Source organism: Bos taurus, chromosome 17 (assembly GCF_002263795.3).
Source record: "Bos taurus isolate L1 Dominette 01449 registration number 42190680 breed Hereford chromosome 17, ARS-UCD2.0, whole genome shotgun sequence".
NCBI classification, from domain to species: domain Eukaryota; kingdom Metazoa; phylum Chordata; class Mammalia; order Artiodactyla; family Bovidae; genus Bos; species Bos taurus.
The window spans coordinates 40393951-40418446 of record NC_037344.1 but is presented as its reverse complement, the minus strand read 5'-3'; the positions used below and the strand labels follow the sequence as shown (position 1 = coordinate 40418446).

The window sequence follows — 24496 nt, the reverse complement described above, 5'->3', positions numbered from 1 at the left end:
CCTGAGAGATCTATATGCAGGTCAAGAAGCAACAGTTAGAACTGGACATGGAATAAGAGACTGGTTCCAAATCGGGAAAGGAGTATGTCAAGGCTGTATATTGTCACCCTGCTTATTTAACTTATATGCAGGATACATCATGCGAAATGCCAGACTAGATGAAGCACAAGCTGGAATCAAGATCCTGGGAGAAATATCAATAACCTCAGATATGCAGATGACACCACCCCTATGGCACAAAGTGAAGAGAAACTAAAGAGTCTCTTGATGAAAGTGAAAGAGAAGAGTGAAAAAGTTGCTTAAAACTTAACATTCAGAAAACTAAAATCATGGCATCTGGTCCCATCACTTCACGGCAAATATATGGGGAAACAATGGAAACAGTGAGAGACTTTATTTGGGGTGGGGTTCCAAAATCACTGCAGATGGTGATTGCAGCCACGAAATTAAAAGACACTTGATCCTTGGAAGAAATGCTGTGATCAACCTAGACAGAATATTAAAAAGCAGAGACATTACTTTGCCAACAAAGGTCCGTCTAGTCAAAGCTATGGTTTTTCCAGTAGTCATGTATGGATGTGAGAGTTGCACCAAAAAGAAAGCTGGGTGCCAAAGAATTGCGGCTTTTGAACTGTGGTGTTGGAGAAGACTCTTGAGAGTCCCTTGGACTGCAAGGAGATCCAACCAGTCCATCCTAAAGGAAATCAGTCCTGAATATTCATTGGAAGGACTGATGCTGAGACTGAAACTCCAATACTTTGGCCACCTGATGCAAAGAACTGACTCATTGGAAAAGACCCTGATGAAGGGAAAGATTGAGGGCAAGAGGAAAAAGGGGTGACAGGGAATGAAATGGTTGGATGGCATCACCAACTCGATGGACAGGAATTTGAGCAAGCTCCAGGAGTTGGTGATACAGGGAGGCCTGGCATGCTGCAGTCCATGGGGTCCAAACAGTCGGACATGACTAAGTGACTGAACTGAACTGAACTAGCAAGCCTCCAACAAACAAGTAACTTCATCGGACAGGGGAAGGCAGCTGCTTATGCTGGCCAGGGAGCTTCAGTGGGATGGGGATTTGGGGGGATGCAAATTCAATTGAACATGCTCAAATGTCTCACTACAATTCCCAGAGTCCCTCTCTTTTCAAATCAGAGTCCTAGTGTTCACTTTAAATATAGGACAAGGGCTTCCCTTGTGGCTCAGTGGTAAAGAATCCGCCTGCCAATGCAGGAGACATGAGTTCGATCCCTGATCTGGGAAGGTCCCACATGCCACAGAGAAGCTAAACCCATGAATCAAATATTGAGCTTCTGCTCTAGAACCATAGAACCACGACTTCTGAGCCCATGTGCCATAATTACCGAAGCTCATATGCCCTATAGTGTGTGTTCTGCAACGAGGGAAGCCGCTGCAATGAGAAGCTCACACACAACTAGAGAAAAGCCTGTGCACAGCAACAAAGACCCAGAGCATTCAAAAATAAATAAAAGAAAGGACAAAATGTGAATTCAGCTAATGTTGTAACCTTAGCAACCCATTAGATTTGAGTCCTATCTGAGTCCTAAGGTCCCAAAAGATAAAAGGTTATTTAGGGTAGTTATGGCAGCTCCTTGATTCTCTGAACCTTCTTGAGCTAATGATGTCATTTTCTGAGATTGTTATTTTCTCTCTTTAATATCTCCAGGGCTATCCTCATAGTCATTTCATTCCACAACACTTGACATTTCATTCTGATGAGTTACCATAGCAACTGCTTTGCCAGAGTTTATCTTTTAAAGGGGCACATAGTCCAGGAAGCCATAAGTGATCATTTAAACAACACTTTTTGTCACAGTGTGCCACAGACCATGAGAGTACAATTTTCTAATAGTAATAGGACTGTTGTTATCTTCAAAACCATCCAGGTCAGATAACCAATCCAATGTTATTATCCTTGAGATCGTTATCTGCAACCCCTTCTGGAAGGAGAAAACAGAAACCACTCTGGAGTTTGGGAGGCTTAAGAAAAAAGAGGTTTCACGTAGAGAAGAATGTATTTATAGAATCATTATAAAGAACATAGAAGCAGAAGTGGAGAAAACACTACTATACTTGCAAGCCCAAGATTAAGCAGCATCCACGATGGCTTGTCAGCTCTTTACCCAGGAAGCTGGGACCGTGGTAACTGTCCCACCTGCAGTAGGTACCCACAGATGGAGTCTACAGACTTCAGTGTCACATGAGTGCACCCCACTGGTAGAAATCTATCCGTAAGAACTGAACTTCCTAGGGTCTGGAAAATATAGAACTAAGTTACCAGCTTCTGAAGAATGAGAAAGCATTCTAAACTGAATGGTGAGAGAGCAAAAAAAAAAAGGATGCATTAAATCTTCACAGTTGCAACAAGCTACCGTCTCTATTCACCTGAACAAACTCAGTCTTTCAAGTTTCCTTCCCTTCCTCCTGTTACTCTACTCACAATGTCAAGGGTCAGCGAGGCACTTCAACCTGGTTCCTGGTTGTTCAGACGCTGGGATTTACTGTTTCTGGGTGTATCTTTTGTCCATCCAATTACTGGCACTCAGTTGGAGTCTCAAGCTGATGTCTGCAGATGGTAAACTTGAGGTCCATCAATCATCTCCTTCTGAGATATCATAATGATATCATTGAGATATCATAAAAATATCATTGGGATATCATTATACTGCCTTGCTACTTATGTTTATTTTGAAATCCTTCATAATAAAGAAGTGTTCAAACTAATAAGTAATACTAAAGGATGGAAACAGCTATAAATACAATCTTTAAATAGCATCTCTTCTTTCCAATTTATGTTTAGTGAAACTTTAAAAGGAAGCCTGGTTTTACAAGCATACATAACACTTATATTAGAATACCTTGCCTTTCCCAAATGTAATCTTCATGAGAGAGTTAATGAGCCATGGAAAATAAGAAAATAACCTGGAGATGGAGGAAAACTGTACAAATTATATTTAATCAGATAAGAGCACATTCAAAAAATTTTCTGATTTGAGCAGACCGTTCACCAATCCAGAAAATTTAGGAGAAATAGCAAGATTATATGGAGGAAGATAATGAGTTCCATTTGGTGAATGTTGTGTTCAAGGTGCTTGTAGTAAGCGGGCTCCATGTTACACAAGATAAAGCGCAGGCTGGAAAGGTAATTTGGAAGTCTTCTGATTAGAAGGAAAACCATGGATGAGGTTAGGTTCACCAAATCCAGGCAAAGTTGCACTATCTGGACTCAATCTCAGGTTTGAGTTACACATACGCAGCAGAAATAACTTATAAAATAGGTGCCAGACTTAAATTTAATCCTAACTTACATAAGATAAACTTTTATCGCTTCTATCACCTGTCTATATGTTTGAAAGTTAGTGTTAGTCCCTCAGTCATCTCTGACTCTTTGCAACCCCAGGCTCCTCTGTCCATGGAATTCTCCAGGCAAGAATACTGGAGTGGATAACCATTCCTTTCTCCAGGGGATATTCCCCATCCAGGGACTGAACTCGGGTCTCTTGTTTATGCATCCTTAAAGAGTCCCAACAGCATCCTGAAAAAAGCTTGGTACCTTTGGGAAGGATCCCCTTTAAACCCATCCCCAACCTGCCATGGGATAGGGCTGGTACCCTCTGCAGATGGTACAGAGAAGTTGCTCCTTCCCCCCAGCTCACATCCTTTCCATCTCATGACTGGCCTCATGGTCTCAGGTTCAAAAATAACTGCAAGTTCATGAGGAATTTCGTGAGGAAAAATTATTTTTTCCCTCCCACCAAATGAAGATTTTTTGTTTTTACTGATTTTGGTTTCATTTTTTTAATGAGACAAGTTTCATATCAAAATCAGAAAATATAGATGAGAAAATATGTAAGCATTCAGAGCATAATCACTAAACACTATCCATGATACCACAGTGCCTTAAAAAAAAGAATGAGGTCATGCTGGTCATGTTATTTTTTCTTTTTCTATTTAACAACTATGGCCGTCCATCTCCAACATCAGTCTAACATGATTGAAGAGACTGAGGGAAGTTAAAATGAAGATGCTGAGAACAGTGTGCTGTGTTTCAGTACATCTAAAGTACTGTTTGTTACAGTTATATTTAAAAGAGATAATACACAAGGACTTATAGCACATGAAACTGTTCAATATGCTGTAAAAACCTAAATGGGAAAAGAATTTGAAAAGGGATAGATACATGTATATGTATAAGTGAATCACTTTGCTGTACACGTGAATCTAACACAACATTGTAAATCAACTTTACTCCAATATAAAATTAAAAATGTGTGGCTCAAACACTGCTTGGTGAAGAATCACCTCTAGTGCCTATTGAAACCAGAGATTAGGGGACCTGTGAAATCAGGATCTCTAGGTGAGGGGCCAGAAATTCTCCTTGTTGACAAGCTCCCAGATGATCTTTCTCTGTTTGTCGATCACTCATTTCTTATTTTAAACTAATTTTTATTGGAGTGTAGTTGATTTACAATGTCTCATTAGTTTATGCTGCACAGCAAAACAATTTAGTTGTGTACAGGCAAATTCTTTACCATCTGAGTCACCAGGGAAGCCCTGGATATGTGTATATATCAGTTCAGTTCAGTCGCTCAGTCTTGTCAGACTCTTTCGACCCCGTGAACCACAGCATGCCAGACCTCCCTGTCCATCACCAACTCCTGGAGTCCACCCAAACCCATGATCATCAAGTCGGGGATGCCATCCATATATATATATACATGTATATATATACGTATACATATATATCTACTTTTTTAGATTCTGTTTCCAAAAGGTCATTAAATTATCTTAAAGAGAAGACCTGTTTTCCCCAACACTCCAAAATATTTCTATTCTTGAACCTTTATGTTCTCTGATCTTTATTTTAGGAGACATCAACGGATGGTCTACACAATTTGACAGATATTATGGCAATAACTACAAAATGACTTCCTTGTATCCCAGTATTGTGGCAGAAACATCTGAATGCTGTAAGTAGTTAGAAGGGCTGAGCATCCTTGTCTATGGGCTTATAGTAAGATACCATGTTGTTAAAAGTTGGATACAATGGTTTTAATACTTTTATACAGTTAATTTCAGCTTTCTATTTGCAAAATTATAATTTTCTATTAGACATACAACCTGAAATTGAGAATTTGATTTTTAAATGACTCAGGGATCATAAGTGCAACAGGACTAAATCATGCTAGGTATTGATGCAAACAAAATTAATGTCAGTGCATTGGGGTTTCTATTTTACATGTCCCCTTTTCACAGTCACTGTAAACTCATATAAAAGCAACTCCATACCAGGATATTTGAGGGAACAAAAACTTACCTATGTGCGTATCCCTATAGCAAATTAGAGAAGCAATCACCTTGAGTTGCTGCATTGTGCTGTGGAAGCTGTGTAAAGAAAAGTGAAGTCTCTTTCCCTTATTCATGTGGCTGTACCCATGTTTGATGTTGGATCTGAACTTATGTTATAGTTATATTGGATTTAACCTCATGTGTGCAGAACCAATTAAATGTTTTAACCAATGGAAAAAAAAAAAGAAATGGAAACAAGAGCAGAGAAGCTGTTAGGATTTTAACATGTGTAAGTGAAAAAGCTTCTGGGGTCTAAGTCATACTTTACAGCTACCAAAAAAGCCTTATTTGTTATACTCTACATTTAGTCACATAACAAAAACCATGGAAAGGATTGTAGGAGGGTATAACATTGAGGATAAACTCTATAATTTCTAAAATCAGGAAGATCAATGTACATAATTCTTTTTAAATAAATTGGGTTTATTCTGATAAATTATTGACATATAAATGTGTGCCTTAAAGTTGTAATTTCAATCATATCTTTCAAAACCTTGGTTAAAAGGAAGGGTTTGGGGAAAAGAATCCTTTACTACATTTTCCACTTTATGTTCTACCACAAATTGTAAAGTGCAGCTTTTTAATTTTTTTTTTAATATTTTTTGCCTTTACTGCTCAAATAAAACTCATAAAAACTGCTAACAATCCCCACTTTGAGTGGATATAATCCCTCCTGTTAATCTCACAGGTCACTCAGCAATCTATCTCAACCACATGTTGTCTTCTTGTCAAAATATGGAAACCATGGAACTCCCTTGGTGTTCAGTGTTTAAGACTGCACTTCCACTTCAGGGAGCATAGGTTCGATTAGGGTTAGGGAACTAATCTGTGGTTAGGAAACTAAGATCTTGCAGGCTGCATGGTGCGGCCGAAATATATATAGAGAGAGACCAGATTACTTGATCATGAAAAGGCTGAAAGCTTTTGGAAAAGGAAAAAGTTAACGGGTATAATTTAACTACTAATATCAAGCATAAAACTAATGGATTAAGCCATACAGTTTCAAAATATCATTTTTATTTTTCTCTTTTGATTCATTCTATATCCTTTTCATTTCTTAAATTTTAATTGACTCTCTTTTTATTTTACATTATTCCCAAAAGGATTTAGGCAATTTTCAATAAAAATAAATATGGCTATGAACAGACTTAACCCATTAACATGACATAAGAGACAAAAATTCCATGGTAAATGGGATAAGAAGTAGAGAAAGAAAATTATATAAGAGTTACTACCTAGTTCTTAATTTTGTAGTCATTAGGTCAAAGACCGAAAACAATGCGTTGCATAACTTTCGTAGTTTGGTCTGTAAAGCAAAAACAAACAAATGGGAAAAACAGATCAAGTCAGCAAGAGAAATAAATTTTTTGCCAGATGATGAGCTCTGGGAGAAATGTTCCCTAAGTATTCTTACATAAGAGAAATGCAGTTACATAAAGAGTGATGCTTCAAAAAGTACAAAGGCAATTTTTTATCTGTTCTTAGAAATGAGCAAACATATAATTTTTAATTAGAATTTTGAAGAAAGATAGGGTTGGGGTGGTAATTCAAAATTCAGTATCTTTTTTCAAACTTAAAACTAGTATAAAAAGTAAATGTAAACATAGTGTAAAATTAGGGGGTGAAACTTAAATTAAGGTTCCTACTGTATCACTTTATTCAATTTTATTATAAGTGTTTATTGGAAACTTAACTGAGAAATTTAACTGGCTTATAATACTTTATGACTGGATGAATGTGAGGAACTCACATTTATAAAGTCACCTCTCAAGAAAAATATCACGGAAAACATATCCATCATAACAAATATATTCATAAAGTTTAAATTTGAGGAATATGGAAAGTATAGAGATTTGGAAAAAATTATTTACTTAGCCATAATTTCACCACTCAGAAGCCACCAGCATTAACTTGCTGGTTCATTACTCATCTTTCTTTTTATTTTAGCATAGTTGAAACTTTCAGTGCAATCCATTCCTGTCATATTTTGAGGTAGCACTTTAGCATAGTCAGGTATTCATATTATAAATCTTTCAAAATACCATAAATTTTTAAGTGACATAATTTGCTTCATCCTTCTTTCCTGGCAGGATATTTAGGTGCTATTTTTTCACTTTCCTTATCAACACATATGAATTATCAATCTTAACTCAGCCTATAAAAATAGAAAGAAAGAAAAAAAAATACCAGATTAATGCTATCTTCTCCATCTTCTATTTTTACCCTTTGTACCAACTTCTGAGGCCCTTCATCTCCCCTCCAAAAGCTCCCTGTCCCCTCCCAACAATACACACGTTAGCACAGGAATTTAGATAGAATTAATTTTTAGGGATCCATTGCCAAAATGGTCACTTACAACCGTAAGACTGTTCAAAACTTCTTGGCACAGACTCTGCTGACACAGAAAACACACAAAACCTAAATTATGATCGTAAGCTCTCAGGATTCTGTAGGGAATCTGCAGAGTTGTTTGGAAGGAGACAAAAAACACCCAGTGGCCACATATCTGAGCAAAGGAATACCTGGCTGTTTCCAAGGCTGGAGCTCACTGTGAAAATTTCCCACCATCATCCACCATCTTTGCCACCAGAATGTCTTCTTTGCCATCAAGATGCTTTTCCACTCTCTAGAAACTTTCCTGTAAAGGTCTAGACTAAAAGTCTGCAAACAGAAAGTTTTCACAAGAAGTTTTGTCTGTCCTATAGTGATTTAAATGTTTTTAAGTATTACTGTTTTTAAGTAGGTAATTATATAAAAAGTATTGTCTTTCTGGCTTCTTTGAGGAAGTTGGTTGACTCGGCCACACATGCTCCTATGGTAATAGGGCAACAGTTAGGAGAAGCTGTCCCACAGGGACTCCAAGATGCAATCAGTACCCGCTTTGCCTGCTTCTGTAAATATTCAAGTCTATAAGCTCTGCTCTAAGTGCAGGGTTTCAAAGTAAATGTAAAAGAGAATATCCCACATTGCTCTTGATGAGGCATCATCCATTCTTCATCAAGTCAGGGATCAGACAATGTCTGCGACACTGAATAATACTCCCATTTAGCTATATGAACACACCACCCCAAATCTCTAATAAACCTTAGCAATATTGGGAGCCCACAAGGTAGCCGACGGCATACGTCCCATTTTCCCTCTCTTTCCAACTCCCATCAGTGAGAACAGAAGAGCTATGCATAAAAAATGTTCACTTCCTTAAGTGAAGCAGTAGCCATTCTTACAGTCCTATATAAACAAAAAGAAGTCCTTTGAAGAGTTCCTGAATTTAAAAAGAAAATCTACCAGCACTATAGTTCATAGTCAAGTTCTTTTTCTTGCTAGTTAAAAACAGCTTAGCATTCCATTAAAAGCAACACTTTATTCTTAATAGCAGCTTTAAAATGAACATTAAAGCCCATCACACACTGTTGTGTCACCTTTAGACATAGCTACTCTCCAAGGATAAAATAAGAGCAGATGACTTCATTTTCCAACAAATAGAGAAAAGCAAGCTGCTACTTTTTTTTAATGCATGGGCTGTTAAATGTGTATGTTTCCCTATCTTAAGGTCCTAATATCATTTTAATGTTTAAAGCAAACTTTTGGAAACTTAATTTAAAGCTTTGCACAAATTGCTTACATAAGACACAACACACTTTGGTGTATGATTTTCTCATAGATTTTTGTTTCTTTCTTTTCATTCCCCTCCTGTTCCTGGTCCCTCATCATCCCTTCTCCTTACTACATCCTCTTTATTCAGTGGTCGGTTCTCCACCCATGCAATGTATTTGCCAAGGTTTAGAGCTTGAGTGTGATGAGATCAATTTACGAGCTGTTCCATCAGTTTCTTCAAATGTGACTTTTATGTAAGTAGAAAAAAATGTTTTCATTCTGACAGCCAGTACAGCACTTGTAAAACTTGTAAAACATAATTAAGGTGTAATCATCATTGGTAATAATGCATTGTCATTCAAGAAGATATCATTGTTCCTTGGTCAATTATAATGATTGCTGATATTTATTTGTATTATTAAATGATAGATCCTACTCTAAGTTATTCTCTGTACTCACTTATTCAGTCTCTCATAACAATCTTACGAAGTATTTAGTATCACTATGTTGTATCTAAGCAAAAGATGCCATCAAGTATATGTGCTACTAAAGAAAAAAGCTACGATCAAATTACTATATAAAGCTTTCTTAACACTGGAATTGACACATTAAAAGAGTCAATTTTTTAATTATTAGAAATAAATTTTAATACGCTCATGTATAAATAAAAATATAAAGCAAGTAAAATAAAGTGGCATCCAACCCCACTACTTCATGGCAAATAGAAAGGGAAAAGGTACAAGTAGCTACGGATTTCCTCTTCCTGGGCTCCAAAATCACTGCAGATGGTGACTGCAGCCATGAAATCCTAGGACTATTGCGTCTTGACAGGAAAGCAATGACAAACCTAGACAATGTGTTGAAAAGCAGAGACAGTACTCTGCCGACAAAGGTCCATATATCAAGGCTATGGTCTTCCCAGTGGTCACGTATGACTGTGGGAGTTGAACCATAAAGAAGGCAGAACGCCAAAGAATTTTTGATGCCTTCAAAACTGCAGTGCTGGAGAAGACTCCTGAAAGTCCCTTGGACAGCAAGGAGATCAAACCAGTCAATCTTAAGGGAGATCAACCCTGAATATTCATTGGAAGGACAGAGCCTGAAGCTGAAGCTCCAGTATTTTGGTCATCTGATGCAAAAGACGACTTGTTGGAAAAGTCCCGACGCTGGGAAAGACTGAAGGCAGAAAGAGAAGAGGGCATCAGATGATGAGACGGCTGGATGGTATCACCAGTGTAATGAACATGAACTTGGGCAAACTCTGGGAGATGGTGAGGGACAGGGAGGCCTGGCATTCTGCAGTCCATGAAGTTGTAAAGAGTCGAACACGACTGGGCTACTGAACAACAACAAAATAAATTGGATAAAATATTCCATCACTTCACATTTAAAATCTAACTCTTCTGAGTCACACTTGACCCAGAGACTTAATGTTCATTTTTTCCCTAAATAACTCATACTTAGCCATGTAAAAGAAAATTATCCTCATAAGAAACAACTTACTGATCCAATCTTAATTTGAATTCAACAAACTTCAGCAACACAAACACACACATTTGGCTGAATTGTTAAAAGAAATTAGCAAAGGATAGACATTTTAATCCAATATTTCTGCTGAGTTTTTTGTTTTCATACAGGTGTTTTAGTGCCTTACGGCTCTGACTTTTGTATATATGTGTATATATATATATATATGTGGATGAGATAGGAGCAATTCTTAAGGTGATAAATGTTGGCAAGTCCTGCCCTTTTCAACCCAAACCACATAACACTGCAACTTATATGCCTGACATATTCAAGGAACAGAGAAGAACTCCAGCTCAGAGTTCCTGTACACAATAGTATAATCAAATTTACAGAATCTGAGGAGCTTACCCAATTTGTCAATGAGCTGAGAACACTGGACAGCCACAAAGATCTGTTTTCCAAAGGAGGTGACATTTTCCCATATACTAAGAACAGCATTCAATCTCATCCTAGACTCATCATAGCTATTTTCATAGTAATTAGTCCTGCCAGAAAAAAGATATCCCCTCCCCAAAAAAGTCTGAGGTCCTGTGGAGAGTTTCTGCGATTTAAATTATGACTAGAACACCTAGGTATAAAAATTTAAGATGAGTTTCTTCTAGTTTTAAAGAAAAAAATCATCACTAATACTGCTTGTACAGAAATGCTAGCAAGTCCAAATCAATGAATACCCTCATGTTGGTAATCTCATCTTTTGTTTTCCTACAAATAGAATTTGAATATATTTTTCAACAATTTAATTAATTTTTGTAAAAGGAAAAAGAGGAAAAGGGCTGGAGGAATGGAAGTAGATATAGCAGTGACTAAGAAGAGAGTGTAAGTGCCCCTGAAGGCATTCTAATTCAACTTAGAAAAGGCTATCCTGGCTCAAAATACATATACACACGCATCCAAAAATATAGACATTTATAAAGAGATGTATACAGACCTATGAGCTGCCAATTTTCAACCCTTGATATGAAGAAAAGCTGGAATCAGATCTTTTTTTAAATTGAGGCATAACTGCTTTACAGTGTTATGTTGTGTGCTGTGTGCTAAGTCATTCCAGTCATGTCTGACTCTGCAACCCTATGAACTGTAGCCTGCCAGGTTCCTCTGTCCATGACATTCTCCAGGCAAGAATACTGGAGTGGATTGCCATTCTCTTCTCCAGGGTATCTTCTCGACCCAGGGATAGAACCGGCATGTCTTACCTCTAACCTTCATTGGTGGGCGGGTTCTTTACCACTAGCACCACCTGGAAAGCCCATAGTTTTGTGTTAGTTTCTGCTACACAACAAAGTGAATCAGTTATATGTATACATATATCCCCTCCCTCTGGAGCCTCCCTCCCACGCCCCATCCTAGCCTTCCAAGTCATCACATAGCACCAAGTCAAGTTTCCTGGGCTACGCGGCAGCTTCCCACTAGTTCTTTATTTTATACATGGTGGGGTCGCACAGAGTCGGACACGACTGAAATGACTTAGCAGCAGCAGTGTGTATTTGTCAATCCCAATTTCCCCCCACTCGCATGTTCACACATCCATGCTCTACATCTGCATCTAGAATGCAATCTGATCTTCATGAATGATTGGGTACAGAAGGCAAGAGAGAAGAAAGGATTCAGGGTGACTCCAAGGTTTCTGTCCTGAGGAACAGGGTGATAGGGGAGACTTGGTGACAGTTAGTGGGGAAGATTAGAACTTCAATTTAGTTGTTTTTTCAATGATAGATTAAAGATCACTCCATGGAAATTGCCAACAGGCATTTGGAAATGTAGGAGTCAAGCTCAGGAATTCATGTCTATAACATTTCATTAATATTAAATTTTAAAATACAAGGCTCTACTATATTAAAAAGTATTTTGGTCCATCCTGTAAAGTGAGAGAATTAACACCTACCTCTTTTTATGTCAGTAGGGTATTATAAAAATACAGAGAATGCTACTTGTGAAATATTCTGCATCATTAGAAAGAAGTAGTCTATAAGTTCTAGGCACTATTAATAAAAAAACTTAACTTCCTAAGAAACATTATTCAGGAGTCCTTAAAGGAGCCACCCCTCCTTCTAGAGTCACCCTCTCACTCAGGAGCTATTAGCCTCTTCCTCTTGAGTTCTTTCGTAGAATCTCAGTTGTATCTCCTTTAAGTATATCAAATGTTCTCCCTCATGCCATAGTGGTTGGGGGTCCTAATCACCACCGGAAAAAGGAGAATGCCATAAGCTTCATGGGGGCCCTACAATGTGGTTTTTCTATATAACTTCCAAGTCCATAACAAGTACAATAAGCTCTAAACTGTGTTTCTGAGTTGAATTTACAAATAAATCATTACAATAAAAAATAGTCCTGAGCTATTATCCAAAGAAGAATCTTTATTTAATAAAGTATGTTATTTGTCATCCAAATAGAGTATGAGTTTATCCGGGACAGGGATATTACCTTTTTTGCAAAGTACAATGGAAGGCATTCAACCCAGGTTTGTTGAGAAAATTAATGAATGAACACACTTGTGGAAGCACACTAAACTTTCATCAATAACTTTAAATCAAACCCAAACATTTAGCAGTTAATCCTTACACAACACAAACATTTAAACAGGGATATAAAGCAGAATTGAAGCTCTAAGCCAAGTGAGAACTCTTAGTAGAAAAGGGATTTTCAATTAGCTGATATAAGGAATAAAACATTTGGTGATAACCCAGCAGCTAAGAGTGATCTCTAGAGAAGGTTACTAGTTAATCAACCTTTGACATTCAGTCATTAAAAAAAAAAAAATCACTAAATGACGGGTCTGTATAGTTTAGAATGGTGTTTCTTAACTTTTTTTCTTTCCTTATTGCCTCCCTTTCTGAGGATATTTTAGACATTTTTGTCCTCATCTGTGATGTTTTAATACTTCAGATATACTGTGTATATTTACACATACTAGTTCTTTATCTATTAAAAAGTAAGTTTTTTTCACTCCTTAAGAAATTAATTTCTTAATTTTCCAATAACGTTCGTGTTGAGAATACATAGTTTTCTATATTCTAGAATAGTTTTTTCTCCAGTTAGTTTCCAAAAATGTGTTCTCAAGAGTCTGAGAAGCTATTTTTAAGAAGGATTCATTATCAAGTTCAGGCAATACTGGTCCACACCAACACAAGTAACACTAGTCATGTCTTTTGTATGAAGCTGTCTCTTCACTGAGTTCTTTATGTTGACCATTGTTTCCAAATGTTTGTCCCACAGCAGATCAAACTCCCATCAGTGAGGTGTATTGCTCATTTCTTAATGAGCACCTGCTCCGTCATAATAGACGAGGACAGTAACAACAGTGGCACCATATTATTAGAGGTCATGTAGTCCAAATACATTCTTTCACAGTTAAAGAAACTGACATGGAAAGATTATGTATGTTTCATGCCAGGGACTGCCAGCTTCAATGGTTGGGATTTTTTGCTTGTTTTATTTTGTTCCTACCATATTATATTGCTTAAAGAATTAAACGTTAGGTCCTTTTCAATACAACCACAATTATGTGAACCTGGCCTGTGTCAAGCTGCTTATAAACTGTAATACAAGTGGAAATCTTTTTTATACAACTTATTAGAAATTGCATTGGGATTACTTCTTGAATAAAGATGGTTCAACTATATGGACCAATGGACAGTTTCCTTTATAAATAATTTTTAAAGGAAGCAAAGGTAGTGGAATGTGAAAATTGAAATATTGAGGATTATAATATTAGGTTCTTGAATATGCTTTAAACAAGAAAACACTATCCTTATTGTCACTCAAAAACTGAGATGCTTTCTGTTTGTTAAATAAAAATAGAAAAGAACATAACTGAAGATTATTTTACCAGTTTTATTGTTTCAAGTTTTTGTCAGAATTACAATGTTGTAACTTAAATTTAAGAAAACTATTTCAAATAATTCAAAATCAACATTCCTAGTTCAATTAGTACTATGAAGAGAAGCAATTCCCAAGACCGAAGGATGGTAAGACCCTGAGCTCACCTCCTCTCATGGGCACCACAAAACCATCACTATCTGCAGAACCATCTGTGAAAAAGACTGGAACCTACCAGGAAAGACGGTCTACAACGAACGTCAGAAAGAAGTAACTACAACAAGAAGGGAAGTAGGAGCAGAAACTTCGTATAATCAAGACCCATAACCCCAGGGGATGACCCAAAAATGGGAGAACAATTGCAATTGTAGAGATTCTCCTAAAGGGACCAAGGGGCCCAAACCACACATCAGGCTCCTCAATATGGGAATCCTGTACCAAGAAGACGAGGTCCAAGAACACTGGTCTTTGAAGGCCATCAGAGCTTACTTTCAGGAGTCCCAGAGGGCAGTGGGAAATAGAGACTCCACTCTTAAGCGGTGCATGCAAAACCTTACCTGCTCAGGGACCTGGGGCAGAAGCAGTAATTTGAAAGGAACCTGGATTAGTCTCACCTGCTGATCTTGGAGAACCTCCTGAAGAGGCAGGAGGCAACGAGAGCTCACTCTGGGGACATAGACAAGGGGGCAGCCATTCTGGGAGCTCATTCTACCAAGCGGACCCTGGTGCTGACAAATGCTATTTTGGACTTGGAAGCAATCTAAGTGTCCATTGATGGAGGAATGGATAAAGAAGATATAGTACATATATATAATGGAATACTTCTCCACCATAAAAAAGAATGAAATTTACCATTAGCAACAAAGTGGATAATACCTCAAGGGTATTATGCTTAGTGAAATAAGTCAGAAAAAGACAAATACTCTATGTTTTCACTTATATGTGGAATCTAAAAAATAAAACATATTACCAAATATAACAAAACAAAAAGACTCATATGTATAGAAACCAAGCTAGTGGTTACCAGTGGGGAGAGGGAAGGGGGCAAGGTAAAATGGGGATTAAGAGCTACAAACTGCTGTGAATAAAATAAATGAGCTATGTCACAGGAATGTAACCAATATTTTCCAATAACTATAAATGCAGTATAATCTATAAATATTTTGTATTTCTATGTTGTATATCTGAAACTAATATAATACTGTAAATCAGCTGTATCTTAATAAAACACTAATTAATTAAAATAAAATTAAGATATCTCTCAAACAAAAATCTCTTTTAAAAAATTTTAAATGGTATGAATACAAGAGTGACATTATGAATCAAAGTATTTCCTGAAAGCTAGTCTTAAAGTAAATAGAGTTTATAATTGTTCATACTGCTATTAAAAGTAAAGAAAAGAACTTTAAAATCCAAAATTTACATTTATTTCAGGTCACTCAGGCGGAACTTAATAAGAAAGCTTCCTCCTAATGTCTTCAAAAGGTACCATGGTCTTCAGACTCTGTAAGAAAAAATTTTAATTCTTAGTATTAAATTGACTAATGTTTTTTGGCATATCTGTTTCTTCGCACTTCTGCAGAGACCAACACTACACCTCTGCTTAAGTCTAACCCCTCTTTGGGGAAGTATTTAACTGTTAGCTGGAGACTACCAAGTAACATTGTTTTTCTGACTGCTTCTAGAAGCCACCCTAGCAAACTCTCAGATACCTATCCCTAAAGAAACCAAAGTATGTGTACTGTGAATTCTCTTACTCTGAATTCTCAATGTGTATTGAGAATTCTCTCAATTCTCTTGCCCCTCCCCCAAGTAAAGACACTCAAGAGGCTTTGCTCTCTGCACCTCAACGTCAATCGTAGAGAAAGATGTTAGTACCCTTTACCAGGCCTGCCCTCATGCTTAGATAGGGAAATTTTTCTTCCATATGTTTGCAAGTCCAATCTCTACACAAGATAGCAAGTTCTTGTGGTTTGAAACCTCCAAGCATGTTGTTTTGTAGAATTAATTCCATGTTCACATCTACCTCATTGAGTTTTATCTGACATGTTGGCTTCCCATCAGTCTAAGATTACCAACGTACTCTCAAAATCTGTAATGGCCCCGGTGATGGTCGCCTGTTATTTAGGTCAGTTTTGTGGCTGAATTATATTGTCACAGGCTTAAACTGCTAGGTTTAAGTATTCTGTGTCTGCATTACACTATGGAGAAAACATGTCAGAGTTCCTGGTTTCATTTTCACATCTGCATTGGTTTTGGGTTTGTGTTTACACTATAGAACCCTGGTACATAGATATCATCTATCTGTACTTTTTAAGATAATAGAAATAGAACAGAATCAGAAGAAAACTTATGCATTTTGTTTGATGAAATATTCTCAAAGCTCAAATTATCTGAAGAAAAAGTTTTCACATCCGAAAACTGAATTCCAATAAAAGACTTTTCAGAAGTATATTCTAGATATTAATCAATCAAGAGAGAAGAGGTTTTCAAGTTTAAGCCTGATACACAAATTTCAAGAGGACACTTTCTTCCTGTTTCCTGATCTCTGGAGTAGGAAGAATTTTCCCGATCTGTAGCACCACCTTGTGTTCACATGGTTTAAAAGGAGTCAGGCTGCTACTGCTGCTGAGTCGCTTCAGTCGTGTCCGACTCTGTGCGACCCCACAGACGGCAGCCCACCAGGCCCCGCGGTCCCTGGGATTCTCCAGGCAAGAACACTGGAGAGGGGTTGCCATTTCCTCCTCCAATGCATGAAAGTGAAAAGTGAAAGTGAAGTCGCTCAGTCGTGTCCGACTCTTAGCGACCCCATGGACTGCAGCCTACCAGGCTCGTCCGTCCATGGGATTTTCCAGGCAAGAGTACTGGAGTGGGGTGCCATTGACTTCAACTCTAATTTCAGTATGTTGGCATTGTTATACAATGAACTTTAATTCTTGAACAACCAATTTGTTCCAAGTAATAGATCAAAATAGCCTAATTACCAAAAAAGTTGTAATTGGTGGCTAGAGATATCCTTTGATTCCACCTCCAGGCAATATATGGCTTCCCAGGCAGCACTAATGGTAATGAACCCAGTCTGTCAATGCAAGAGACGTGAGAGACATAGGTGCAATCCCTGGGTCGGGAAGATCCCCTGTACTAGAACATGGCAACCCACTCCAGTATTCTTGCCTGGAGAATCCCGTGGACAGAGGAGCCTGGTGAGCTACAGTCCATTGGGTTGCAAGGAGTCAGACTCAACTGAAGCGACTTAGCACGCACTCACACCAGGACAATGGTGACTCGCATCAGAAGAAGGAAAGAAGTCAGGCTTAAAATCCTTACTTCCTCCTTGCTACAACCTGGGGCCGGTGCTTATGAATGTGTGGAGCTTAACTGGGTACATGGGATGCAAGGGCTTGTGCTCCAGGTTCTGTTTCCTCTGACCTCCTGTTAATTCCAGGCCCCACCTTCAGCATGACCTCAGTGAACTCTGCAGCCAGCATCCTTGCTTGGCCTTCCAAGCTCATTTATAGTCTTCTAGACCTGACTTTTTGTATTTCTGTTTTTCTCTTCTGTGGTATGTATATTTGATACATTTTCTCAAACACTTTTTGGAGCAAAACTTGGGTGTCAAATAAATACAATCCAAGTTGACTTGCTTGGCCAATCTGTGATGAACATGGCATATGGTTTGGGGTCTTAGTAATGTCATAGCCTTGTAGTGCTACCAGGGCTGTGCTGAATAGTATCAAGTTTATAGAATTACATCAGGAAATATCAGAATGTTAAAAAGGCTTCTAGGCCTCTTTGATTAGTTTAAGTACCTTGCTAGGCCCTAAAACTGAAGTTTCGCTCATTGAAAATTCAAATGTTAAATTTTAGGCATCATAAGTCTAAATTTATAACTAGAAGCTCTAAATAAAAACCAGCCCAGTAATTTATGAACTTAATCAAGAAAGAAAATTACATATATCCAGCTTCACTATTTTGTCCTGTTTATCTTTTTAATTTTAAAGAATTCTTGACATTTCCTCTTTTTTATTTTTTTCAAAAAAAAATTATTGAAGTATAGTACAATGTTGTGTTAGTTTCAGATGTACAGCAAAATGATTCAATTATACATATATATAAACATAGGTATTCTTTTTTTTACATTCTCTTCCATTATAGGTAATTACAAGATGTTGTGGTAAAATACACAGGACATAAAATGTACCATCTTCACCATTTTTAAGTGTACATTCAGAGGCATTAAACACGCCCGCATTTTTGCACCACCATCACCACCATCCATCTACAAAATTCTTTTCATTCTTGCAAAACTGAAACTCCTTTTCCTCATGTTTTCCCTTTAATAATCATTTTCACAGGTGCCTGCAAAACAATAAGATTAGATCCGTATCTGTCTATGCTTTCCGAGGACTGTACAGTCTTACTAAACTGTAAGTACCAGGGCCAATTAGTCTTCCCATTCCGTGGTGGCCTGTGGACCCGACCCATCCCACTGCATATTGCCCTGCCACCCATGATGGCGTTCAGGGCATGTGCAGACAGCAGGCATCTCCACACTGGGGCCAAAGGCGTGGGACCTTGAGTCACACATGCTGCACCAACTCACTGGGTGTGTGAACTTGAGGACTGATTTTCCTTTCTAAGCATCAACTCCCTCTACCGTAAAAGTGAAAACTACAACAGTACCTACCTCAGGGTTGTTGAGAGGAATGAATGAGAAAAATCAGAAGAATTAGGCACACAATATGCATTAGCCATAGTGATGAGAATGAGGACTGAATGACCTTTATCAACCTGAGAAAACCTACTCATGGCTAAAATTTATGAAGGAGAAAACCCAAAGTTGTGCTTTTCTCACTAATTCTCCTTGTACAAATATATAAAGCATGATAAGTTTGAAAGAACAAAGTTTAAAAAAAATATTATGGTAAAATACATATAGCACAGTTGCCATTTGAGTCATTTCTAAGGATATAGTTCAGTGGTATTCAGTACATTCACACTATTCAACTATCCATCTCCAGAACTTTTCATCCTCCCAACTAAGACTCCACATCCATTAAACTCTAACTCCCCAAGCCTCTCTTCCAGCCTCTTGCAAATACCATTGAACATTCTGTCCCTACGAATCTGACTACTCTAGGGACCTCACAGAAGTAGAAACAGGTAATATTTTCCCTTTTGTGTCAGGCTTATTTCATAACATCTTAGTCTTAGCATTATGCCTTCAAGATTCATCCATGTAATATATATCACAATTTCATTCCTGAATGTAACTATAGTAAGACTGAATAATATTCCACTCTGTGTATCACATTTTTTATTTATTGACTTAGATAGACAGACACTGAGGTCATTTCCACCTTTCAGCCATTGTAAATAATGTTGCTATGAACATTGATGTACAAATATTTCTTTGAGCCCTTGATTCCATTCTCTTGGGTGAATGCCCAGAACTGGAATTGCTGGATTATATGGCAATTCTACATTTGATTTTCTGAGGATTCACCTTACTGTTTTCCACAGCATCTGCACCATTTTACATTCTCATCAGCAATGCACAGGTTCCAATTCTTCTACATCCTCATCAACTCTTGCTATTTTCTGGGATTTTGTTGTTGTTTTGTGCTGTGTAGTTTTTAATGACAGCCATCCTTATGGCTGTGAAATGGTATCTCATTGTAGTTAAGAGCAAAGTTTTTTAAAATAGTCATTCTCAGAGTTCCATTTCATTGCATTCTACCAAGCAGCTGACTCCCAGGAGTTATTGAAGGGATTTATGACCCAAAATCACATAAATAAAAGTTTTTTGTATTTCTATTCCTGGCCCCTTGCTTTCTATTCTATCCCATTTTTTAATCCTTAGCTCAAGAAACTTTGGTCAGATTGCTCACTGGTGGTATCAGAGTTTGGGGTTGAGTCAAAAAGGCCACCCAATCACTTAGTAACAAAGTGGAAGAAAGTCACTGGAGTCCCAAAGTCTTAACAGTAACCCCTGTAGCCGTGTCCTCGTCCCTTCTGTCCCCTGCTCTTTCATGTCATAGCAAATTACCCGAAGTCAGGATTGGACTCATCCTTATCATATTTCTGACTACCTTTCTTTACAATCTCTCACAAATCTATTCAAAACTTTTAAACATATCTGCTTGGTATAATGTTCAATGAATATACAGGGGGCTCTTGAAAGATAGTAGAAACTGGAGAGTAAATGCAGAAGTGTCTTCCATCCGCTCCTTGGCTTTTTCCTGCCACTAGAATATTGTCTGTATGTAAAAATGTCACACGGTCCTGGGTTTTCATGGATCACCATCAGATTCTGCTCGTCACTCATCCATAGATATTCATTATCCCTCAGAGTGTGCAAGTTCTTCAGCTAGACATTCTAGAGGGCGGTACAGAGAAAGAGAAGTCAGACCTGCTGCCTTCCAGCACATTACTCTCTCGTATTTCAGGGAGAACCATGTGCTTCCTCTGGGGAGAGGCACCCCCTTGCTTTCCAGAAGCTTACAGTCTATGTTGGGGAAACAATGCCCACATATATATCATAGTTAGAGATATGGTGAGGGATTTACTTTCTTAGGACCTAAACCTGCTCAAACCACAGCTGCTATGATGGTTGTCTGAAAGCAGTTATCATTTCAGGTCCAGAGCAGTGAATGAAGACTGAAAACTGAAGAGGACTGGGTGAAACAGACAGCACAGGGCTTTGGGGGTGGGGATGGATCAAATACCTTTACTTGGGGGACTTCCAGTGACTCTTAAGGGAGCCTCTGAGATGCTTTCCATCTTCCCGAGCCTAACTGGGGCTCCAGGCTTGCAAGGGAAGGGAAGAAGTGGCTAGAGTGTGGGGGTCTTATCCCATGCTACCCCCAAGCAAAAGTCAGACCTGCGGGGTGGAGAAAGAAAAGGAAATTCTTGGCAGGAGAGATTTCATAGGATATCAGCTCCCTGATCTGTCAGAGTGGAGAAAAGAAGAGAAATCAGTGTGGTCCACATATGAGTAGAAGTGGAATTGGGTTTTCCTGGTGGCTCAGACGATGAATCTGCCTACAGTGAAGGAGACCAGGAAGTCTGGGTTGGTAAGAGACCCTGGAGAAGGGAATGGCTACCCACTCCAGTATCATTACCTGGAGAACTCCAAGGACAGAGGAGCCTGGAGGGCTACAGTCCATGGGGGTAACAAAGAGTTGGAGACCGCTGAGCGACTAACAACACATCACACGCAACTGCCCAATTTGTCAGAGTGGAGAAATCAGTGTGGTCCACGCATCAGTAGAAATGGGACTGAATGAACACTTGCATAGGAATCACAGGCAGTGGGGAAAAGAGGAGGCAAGAAATTGATGTGGGAAGTTGAACAGAGACATCGTCATGATAATATGTGCCAAGCGCTTCTGACACGCCTGGCCTCAAATGCTCAACAACCCCGTGAATTAGGTTCTGATGTTATTTCCACTTCAGAACTGGGGAAACTGGAGATTTCAGAAGTCACTTGCTTCAGGTCACACTGTTAAGTGGCAGAGCTAGGAACCAAACTGTCTGACAGCAATTCAGAGCAGAATTGCTGAGCCAGAGAAATTGATACAGAAATAAACATGTAAGACAGTTTCTCTGCCATTTTAAGCCAAAATAGAAGGAGAGGAATTTTGCATACATTTCAGTCCTGGACTCTTGCTACCACTGGCAACCTTAGGTATTTTGAGAGTTTCACCTCCACTTTCCCAAATCAAAAGGACAAAGTTAAATAGAATTAAACTAATTTTATTAAATTAGATTGATTAGTTAAATGGAATTAGATTTTTGCAACTATTTCCCTTTATTTATCCCATTATTTATTCTGTTGGGTTATGTGTGTCTGTGTGTGTGTCCAAAAGTTTTCTTCAGGGAAAAAGAAACTACACAAAGACTCTAAGGCCTCTATAAAAGAAGAGAGGTGATTTTTTAAAATGTTTTTTATATTGAGGTTAAAGTTACAAAATATAAAACAATTTAATCATATTTAATTATACAGTTCAGTGGCACTAAATACATTCACATTGTTGTGCATTCTCACCACCATCCATATCCCTAATTTTTCACCTTCCTAAACTGAGACCCTGGCCCCATTAAACACTACCTCCCCATTCCCCTCCCCACCCCTCACCCCTGGCCCTTGGCGTCTACCAGTATACTTTATGAATTGACTATTCTAGCTTGATTCCACTTATACACGAGGTGATTTTGAAAGTTATTAAAAGCTGGTGTTTGCTCTTGGAAGAAAAAGAAAAACGCATAAGCAATCAGTATAACAGAAGGAAGAGAGCATCTACTCTGCAGAAGAGTGAGAAATCAAGTCTCCTCAGAGTACAGGGGGTCAGACTCCCCATAAGGTGCTCAGTGTCTTTTCTCCAGAGCAGGTCCTTGCCTGCCCCAGGGCGTGTGTCCCCCCTCTCCTGTGTCCCCTTTCAGCCTCTTCACAGTGACCCTTCAACTTGTCACCCTCACACCTCTTGCCTTTGCATAAGTCATTTCCTCTCTCTGGGACTCACTCCCACCCATGCTTTGCTTTATGGATGACACACCCTCATCCAAATCTCTTCTCAGTTGAGCCTCTTTCCATTAGGGCTCACTGTCTGCTCTCCCCTCCAAACTCCACAGCCCCAAACAGCATTCAGCATCTTCTCTGCTGGAAAGTCAGAGTAACTGTATGTTCTAGCTCTTTCCCTCCGCTGCTATACTATTTACCTGCTCAGATGTCATCTTCCTCAAAGAAAGGGATTAGAGACCTAGCACAATGGCACCCCACTCCAGTACTCTTGCCTGGGAAATCCCATGGATGGAGGGGCCTGGTAGGCTGCAGTCCATGGAGTCGCGAAGAGTCGGACACGACTGAGCGACTTCACTCTCACTTTTCACTTTCATGCACTGAGAAGGAAATGGCAACCCACTCCAGTGTTCTTGCCTGGAGAATCCCAGGGACGGGGGAGCCTGGTGGGCTGCCGTCTATGGGGTCGCACAGAGTCGGACACAACTGATGTGACTCAGCAGCAGCAGCACACTGTCAAAACAATCTGATGAATAGATGAATAGATAGAGTGACTGACTGACTGGTTGATGGTTGATTGATAATTGAGAAATTAAAAACTGGATATGGAAAGGTAAATGATAAAGAACATTAAGAGTTCCAAAGGCAGGAAAATGGCCTGATGAGAACAGCATATAAGAAACTTTAAGATGAATGACTATTGTTCTTCCTTTCCTCATTGTAAGATATCAAGAAGATAACCAATTTACTGTCATTTCTCTTTTTTCAGGTATCTCAGTCATAACAGAATAACCCTCTTGAAGCCGGGTGTTTTTGAAGATCTCCACAGACTAGAATGGCTGTATGTTTCATTTCTGTGGCATATTATGGTATTTGTCTTTATGTTGAAAAATATATAAAATGAATCCATTTTTTCTCCTGGCTGGCAGGATAATTGAAGATAATCACCTCAATCGAATTTCCCCACTAACATTTTATGGACTAAATTCTCTTATTCTCCTGTAAGTACTAAAAATTTAAGCAAATATTTCAGTTGAAGGAAAACACATGAATAAAAATGATCACTTTGAGTTTAATAGCGTTTTATTTGGAATTAGAACCCGAAAAAGACCTTTCCAACTAAAAACCATTTCCTAGTCCTATTCTACGAGGCTATTCTGTAGTCGTAACAATTTTATAAGATCTTCTGTCTTCTAGAATGTCAGCCCATCGAAACTGAACACAGCCTCACAGTCATGTTTCATTCCAATATTCTTAGGCACACCAGTACTATGCTTTACAGTAAGTCCCCTACATGCAAACCTTCAAGCTGTGAACTTTTAAAGATGTGAACATGTGTTCCATCAACATCAGACATGAGTGACATTGCAGCTTGTCTTCCATTTCCTGTTGCTGATGATCCTTCAGCTCTACCATCTCCCACCTTCTTTCCGTCCTCCAGTCAGTAGCTCATCTTCCCTGTTCACTCAGTGCCAGCCTCTGTATGCCAGCTGTAGTACCACACTACTATACTTTTCAAGATATTACACTATAAGATCAAAAATGTTTTCTTTATCTTTTGTGTTTGTTATGTATTATTCATTTGAAAAGTATCATAAACCTATTACAGTACAGTACTATACAGCTGATTGTGTTTGTTGGGCGCCTAGGCTAACTTTGTTGGACTTA

General features: G+C 38.5%; 1 protein-coding gene across 5 annotated transcripts in view; it reads left to right on the top strand.

Moving 5' to 3' along the window:
- RXFP1 (relaxin family peptide receptor 1) overlaps positions 1-24496 on the top strand; it is a 127729-nt gene that overhangs the window by 57032 nt on the left and 46201 nt on the right. For 2 of the 5 annotated variants that reach the window (XM_010813809.4, XM_002694415.6), the window contains exons 3-8: positions 4890-4991; positions 9113-9218; positions 15742-15813; positions 18663-18734; positions 23598-23669; positions 23758-23829. In XM_010813809.4, coding sequence (XP_010812111.2) covers positions 4890-4991; positions 9113-9218; positions 15742-15813; positions 18663-18734; positions 23598-23669; positions 23758-23829 — 496 coding nt within the window. The remainder of the gene's footprint in view (positions 1-4889; positions 4992-9112; positions 9219-15741; positions 15814-18662; positions 18735-23597; positions 23670-23757; positions 23830-24496) is intronic. The other 3 variants (XM_005217633.5, XM_005217632.5, XM_010813810.4) reach the window with 3 other exon arrangements.